Genomic DNA, 7,522 nt, shown 5'->3' with positions numbered 1-7,522 from the left:
TACTACTTTCATAAATTACTGACCAGTAATAAAATACTATGCAATATTTGGATCACAATGATTCAAGTACTAATAAATACTTAATTTTAGTATTATTAATACACAAAATAAGTATTTATTACTAACCAGCTAGTAATACTTTTTTGTAAGGGATTGAAATACAAGGAACAGAATATTCAACGTATAGTTGTTCCATAATATGATAAATATCAAGAGACACGATAGTGTTTCGCGCCAAGTACACGCGAAGTAAATATTTCGTGATAGATGTAATTAAACTGGCTGACACATACGGCCTTGATATTTGTTTTCATAACATTCGCTACGCGCTATCGTGTCACAAACCATCATGTATTGTTATTCGCATGGCGAAATTCAAGTCTCAGCGAAGGACAACGACTTTGTTTACCGTTACTTATATTATTTCTTAAAACACGCGATTATTTTCTGCAAGTTATTAATTCCTATCAGCTCACTATTAATTAACTCTCTTGATTAATGACTATAAATGTATTGGCTATATTTATATTTATCGAGGTATTTCACGTAAATTTATATATTTCGCGCAGCGATAGAAGATGAGAAACATAAATTATTATTTTATTACGACGTTCATACAAGTGACAATTACTTTTTTGAAGCTTAAATTTTAATGCATCTCGTTTTGTGTTTCGAACTTTTCGTCGATTTAAGTGTAATCTATGCAACATTTTGGATAGAGGGTGCAGAGTAATATGCAGATCGCCGGATCGAGTAATTAAAGTAACGGAAAGCATTAATATATTAGATTTTTTATTAGATTTTTGCATTTGAGTATATTGCGCACCCAATGTTAGATTTTTATTTCATATTTTCGGATGATTAATCATTAACTTATTAATCACATCATTATGTATTACATTAAAATGTCAACATTATTTTCGAATTTTTTTCGTCATAAATGAAAGACGTATATGAAACGCGAATTATGTAACATTACGATACGTTTAATCAATAAGTACAATTATAATTAAACCTGTATTTTAATATTTCAGAGTGTATACACATTGTGGTTTAACAAATTCTTTTATTATTTCAGATTTTGTTCTGCTGATTTGTGTGACTCGTAGATATCAAGCGGATTGGAGACTTTCGTATTTTCTTCGAGCTATATGTTGTGAGGGTAACGGATGAATTTGAAGAGGGAGGCCCGAGAGGCATAGGACGACGGCGGAGCAACCATGGAGTGAGTAAATACAACATCTTGTAGAAATTTATTACCTTAAAATAGATGATCTAAGATAAATTAACACAGATATGTTTAATCTCAAAATAATATAATTACCGGGTCAATCTTCAATCTCGAATATTTTATGCATAAATTGTTAAACACATTAATAAGATATTTAAAGAAATTGTAATGAAATTGAAGTCAAGAACTATGAAGATATAATATACTAATAGTTATATTTTGTTAAATCTTTCTTATCACGAAATAAATTATAATGGATCCAATTTTCAAGTTTGTCACTCAAATAGTTAACAAAAACAAGAAAAGATAAAAAGAAATAAAATAAATGTGTGACAAGAGTAGAATACTATCATATATTAATCGTGTCATTTTATTTATTTATTTTTTTTACAAATATTCTTTTTATTAGAATTTGTAATATATATATATTTAATCTTTATATATATTTCTAAGATCAAATATTATGTAAATTAGTTGGTAAAAGCAATATTTAGAATATTCTTGATTCCGAATTATAATAATATAAATTTATAATTAAAAAGCGAACAAAAAATATTTTACCATTAAATAGACATTTTAATTTATTTTATCAAATATTTTAACTAATTTATTTAATAAAAAAACACATAATTATCAGCAATTTATTCTTGTAACTGGTAACAAATAAATCAGTTTATTCTATAATCATAACTTATTCATTCTTATTAATAAATTGATTTCATATCATTCAAAATAAAGATGTTTAATATTTAATAATCATCTTATTGCATTTTGCATATTGTGGAATATTTTACAACTGTTCTGCAACATTTTGATGGCTTCAAATAATTCATAGGACTACAACACTGTGCTTTTCATAATTAGTTGAGGACATACACAATTATTAATCAAAATGCAATTACTGAATCGACCATATCTCAAGACAACTTTGCTGTGATGATTAATAAAATGATGATTAATAAAAAGGTTTTAACTTCAAGGTTGCATTTATAGAAGTCGATAATGATGATTAACAAAACTTATTTATCATGAATATCTCAACTGCCTTTTTCATACAAGATTTATATATAATGGTCATAAAATACAAGCCTCCCTCATTTTATTCGATTTGAAATGAACGAAATATTTGAGTACAACAGATTACTTTGAAAGCGTGACTCCGTTTTCTTTAAAATGACTCATCGTTATCATATTTTTATGTGATTATATTATTTAACTTGGTCCTTGGTTATAATCCTAATATTGCTCAAAAAGATTCCGAAAGCGATAAAATGGTGTAACAAGAAATTAAGTGCGACTCGATTAATGAATAAGGCGTAGACAAAATAACGCGATTAATTACTCACGTTGAGGATGAAGTTGGAACGACGCCAATCGCGCACTCCCGCACAATTAATTTCCCACGCGATTACGAATACGACGACACAAATTTTGTACGAAGCACTTGTTTCGCGTTATCGTCGCGTTAAAGAGTATACGAGTGCTTCGTATAATGTTTCATTTATCGTACGATAAATTTTTAAACGTATTGATTAGCTACAAGATAGAGGATTTCTAGAAACTCTCTATCCTACAGTCAATTAACATACTTAAAAAATTTGTCGTTCGATACATGAAATATTAGCCTTACGCACATTCGATTTGAATTTTATCCATCTTATTCCATCGCGTCGTGGTTCGCCCTTTGCGTAGCAGAGTACGCTACTTACTACTTTGCGATTTCCTCGACGTCGGTAACTCAGATTTGTCCGCGGATATATTATCGACTTCTATAAATGCAACCTTGAAGTTAAAACCTTTTTATTAATCATCGTTAATCTCTAGTTGTTAATAGTTGTCTATAAGTATCTAGTTGTTAATAATAGGTAAAGAAAAGTAATTATACATACTGGAATGAGTAATCTATTGTAGAGTCTTATACAAAATAGAAGCGTGACCGGTATAACGGCTGCCAATTGGCTCCGCCATTTTCTCTACACACAGTGGCAGGACTTCTTCCTGCTTTGAATAAAGAATAAATATATAACTCTTTATATGCATAAATGTGATCTATGCATCTGTGAAATTATAAAATATAACAATAAATGTTGTATACCTGTGGATGCTCAACTGATGGTATGGTCAAGATCGTATTCTTCAGATTTTTCCAACAGATAGTATCTTAAAGATGAAGTATAGGGCTAAAATTTAAGGAATAAAGAATATCTCAATTATCTGCTGTATGTAAAGTCAATTAAATTCGATGTTACCTTTTACATACATAAATTCCTTATTCATAAAGAATAAAAATGTCAATTTTTAGGTTTTTATTTGTGTCATTTTATTAATTTTTTTTACAAATATTTTAACAATAGAAAAAAAAATACAGGTTTGGCAGTGAACGCAAAATTTAAACAAACAGTTTACTGTTATACACTTTCAAAAATGGCTTTTGATTAAAATCGGCAGATATTTTGCCGATTTTAATTTTCCTTTTCACTGAGTCATTATATGTATACATCCTTCCGCTACGCTTTTTTTCTTATAAGAGCATAGATATGTGAAATATATAGATCATAGACCCCTGCGCTCTTCTGCATTGGTGTCACAATCATGGTGGAAAGAAACAAGGTGTGCTGAGTGTGCTCGTTTAGAGAGATATGCGCAGTCGTCGCGACTGAAATCTATCTTTATTGATGTATATATAGTGGAGACAGCTCCTGATGATAGTATAGTTCTAGCTGTTAACCGAAGTGAACCGTTTCCAAAAATGAGTGATTCCAAAGAAGAATTACTATTATCTTGAAAAACTGCAAAATGGTATGTTGGAAAGTGTCTGCGTCATTATTCTGCTCATCCTATTAATACCAATATGATATTTTAGGGAGTCATACAATTATACTTAATGAGGAAGTATCCACAAAAATGTTTTAATGTACGCGAATGATAATAAAAACTTTTGATTATATTTTACCTAAGGTTTTAAACAAAATTAACAAAACATGGTGCAATTGTCAAGCTAGGCTAATTCTTTATGATGGACGATTTTCTATAGTTGATGAAAGTGTAGAAATAGAAAATTTTCTTTCTTGACGCTCTTATCGCAGGTATATGTGGCGATCGGGGCCTAAACAGTTGGGCACTGTTCTAGTGAGCCAAAGATCCCCGAGATGCGAGTTCAAATCCGACCGAAAATTGTCGGTTTTTATCGGATTGTTACCTCTCACTTGCTTCACTTCTTCTTCAAACATGGTACGGACCAATGTCGGAAGGCAGAGAGTATCTTGACACTTCAATCAACTACAGAAAATCGTTCATCATGAAGAATTGGCCTAGCTTGACAATTGCACCATGTTTTGTTAATTTTGTTTAAAACCTTGGATAAAATATAATCAAAAGTTTTTATTGTCATTTGCGTACATTAAAAAATTTTTGTAGATACTTCCTCAAGTCATTGTATAAATAATGACTCCCTATATAGAATATTATTTGGTATTAATAGGATAAGCAGAATATTGACGCAGACACTTTCCAACATACCATTTTGCAGTTTTTCAAGATAATAGTAATTCTTCTTCGGAATCACTCATTTTTGGAAACGGTTTACCTCGGTTAACAGCTAGAACTATACTATCATCACAGGAGCTATCTCCAATGAAGTGTTCGACCGTTAGGTCGATAGGTTGCTTATCTCTTGTCGCTTGTGCTGAATCTATACGTATCAAGAATTAATTGAGTACAATAAAAGCTTGTGTTTTTTTATGATTAAAACAATTAAAAAATTAAAATGCCTGTTGTGTGCCTATGATTTATTTTGCACCAATTTTGCGCAATCCTTTATATAATACAAACAAAGAAGAATGTTCTGTGTTTTGTTTTCAATGTACCGACATGGATGTGACAATCTGATGTTACACATTTTTTACATTGTTAATCTGCGAATTACAAGACAATATTAATGATTATTTTACACACCATGTACAAATGAAATATTTTAATTAAATAAAATTGTTAAACGCATGTGTATGAATATCAATTGGCTTAGCAAAGAGAAAATCTTCATATTTCTCATACTACATCTTAATCACGTGTTCTCAGGTAGCGGAGATATAATGAGTCAATCGGGCTTTCAGGATGATGGCGAGTATGAAGTCATCATAGTCGACGAAAATAATTCTTCGATTTTGGCCGATCACGACGTCACATTGTCCGGTCCGCCGTCGACTAAGGTAAGTTAACTTTGTTTGAAAAGTTGCAATTATCCGAAATTTCAATACTGATCTGAAAAGAGCAACGGACACTTGTCCCCTACCGAACAAATTCGAAAGAAGTGAACACACCGAGAATAATTATAAATGTCAGGTAAAAGTTTTGTAAAGTCCGTCGTATGAAACGCAATCTGATAGTGACAACATAGTTTGACAGGGTGTCCAGCGGTCATGGAAACTTGTAAGATTTCCATGACCGCTATATACACTTTTTTAGATAAAAAAAGGACAGAAAATATCATGGAAAAGTCATGGAATTTTGTGATTTCTGGGAATTTTGTTAATTTCTTAAAAAATGACATTTTTTGCCCTTTTTTTATCTAAAGAAGTGGAAATCTTCCAGGTTTCCATGACCGCTACGGCTAGACACCCTGTTTGATTATTTGGTATAAAAACGGGATGGTTTTACGAAGTTATAACAATTTTCTATACTTGAGACTGCATGCATGCATTTCGATAGATCGAGAACGTAGATACGGAGATTCGATGTTTCAATCTGTCGCTTTGTACAACTCTACGTAGCGAGTACGATATGCGGGTCTTTCTAAACCTCCGTTTTCTTCTAATACTGTCCTGAGTACCTTTCTCTTTATGCTCGATAGTTTCAAATGATATTCATAGCAACGAAACTTTAGCACTCTTCTACAGATCACGCATGATCTTATGAGGTATTCACGCAGTAATGACCAGATACTTGTGCTATCGCACAATGCTTTACACTGATTTATTACGTGTATTGTTTGTCGAGCGAAATTTTGTGAAGTTAGCACCCCATCTTTTAAAAAATTATTTTTTTTCTTCAAGTTCTTTAATATTACAAATAGTTTCGGCGAATAAAGCTAAAAACTGTTGATGAATTTTGGGGGTGCTAACTTCACAAAATGAAATCACTAAATCAGCGATAACAATAAAAGTATTAAAAATATTTAATTTTACCATTAGGATTTATTTTAGAACTCTTGAGGTGCTACCCAGAACTCTCAACAGAACTCCCAGAACTTAAAAAATTTTTTTTTTTATTTTACTCAAAAACGGAAAATATCGAGAACTTTTTATATATCAGTCGTAGCGCTTCGAACATTAATAGTTTTTGGTAGAACTCGTGAGGTGCTACCCAGAACTCTATAATAAAATTGCCCGGTTTACGAAAAAGAAATTTTATTCTTCGGAACTTCGAAATTTTTCGACCCGACATACGAAAAATCGCGAGAACTTTTTATATGTATATCGGTCGTAGCGCCTCGAACATTAATAGTTTTTGGTAGAACTTGTGAGATACTACTCAGAACTCTGATAAAATTTTCCGGTTTACGAAAAAAAAATTTTATCCTTTAAAACTTAGAAATTTTTCTGATTAAATTACTAGGTTTATACTATAATAAAGTATTCTTTAATGAGGTTACTTTTTTAGTTATGGAGCTTGACAGTTACTGTATTACCGCCGGCATTAGAATTAACCAAGGTGTTTTCATTAATAATTTTTTAATTTTAAGTTTCTAAGTTTCTTCAGTTCAAAAATTTCTAACAATAAGTTCCGAAGAATAAAATTTTTTTTTTGTAAACTGGACAATTTTATTAGAGTTCTGGGTAGCACCTCACGAGTTCTACCAAAAACTATTAATGTTCGAAGCGCTACGACTGATATATAAAAAGTTCTCGATATTTTCCGTTTTTGAGTAAAATAAAAAAAAAATTTTTAAAGTTCTGGGAGTTCTGTTGAGAGTTCTGGATAGCACCTCAAGAGTTCTAAAATAAATCCTAATGGTAAAATTAAATATTTTTAATACTTTTATTGTTATCGCTGATTTAGTGATTACATTTTGTGAAGTTAGCACCCCCAAGATTCATCAACAGTTTTTAGTTTTATTTGCCGGAACTATTTGTAATATTAACAAGGAACTCGAGAACTCTTCGGGGTGCATTCAGAACTTGAAGAAAACAATGATTTTTTGAAAGATGGGGTGTTAACTTCACAGAGGTACATATATATATATATATTCTACCAAAAACTATTAATGTTCGAGGCGCTACGACCGATATATAA

At 31.0% G+C, this 7,522-nt stretch overlaps 1 protein-coding gene across 1 annotated transcript in view; it reads left to right on the top strand.

Moving 5' to 3' along the window:
- Window positions 1-1,077: 1,077 nt before the first annotated feature.
- Window positions 1,078-7,522, top strand: part of LOC112468572 (neurobeachin-like) — a 7,794-nt gene continuing 1,349 nt past the window's right edge. Inside the window, exons 1-2 of the mRNA XM_025037803.1 lie at window positions 1,078-1,225; window positions 5,309-5,439. Coding sequence (XP_024893571.1) covers window positions 5,323-5,439 — 117 coding nt within the window. The 5' untranslated portion in view covers window positions 1,078-1,225; window positions 5,309-5,322. The remainder of the gene's footprint in view (window positions 1,226-5,308; window positions 5,440-7,522) is intronic.

The sequence above is a fragment of the Temnothorax curvispinosus genome, unplaced genomic scaffold, assembly GCF_003070985.1.
Source record: "Temnothorax curvispinosus isolate PA1 unplaced genomic scaffold, ASM307098v1 QBEX01018637.1, whole genome shotgun sequence".
Classification (NCBI taxonomy): Eukaryota; Metazoa; Arthropoda; class Insecta; order Hymenoptera; family Formicidae; genus Temnothorax; species Temnothorax curvispinosus.
The sequence above is the reverse complement of the archived record's forward strand: the minus strand, read 5'-3'. Positions and strand labels throughout refer to the sequence as shown.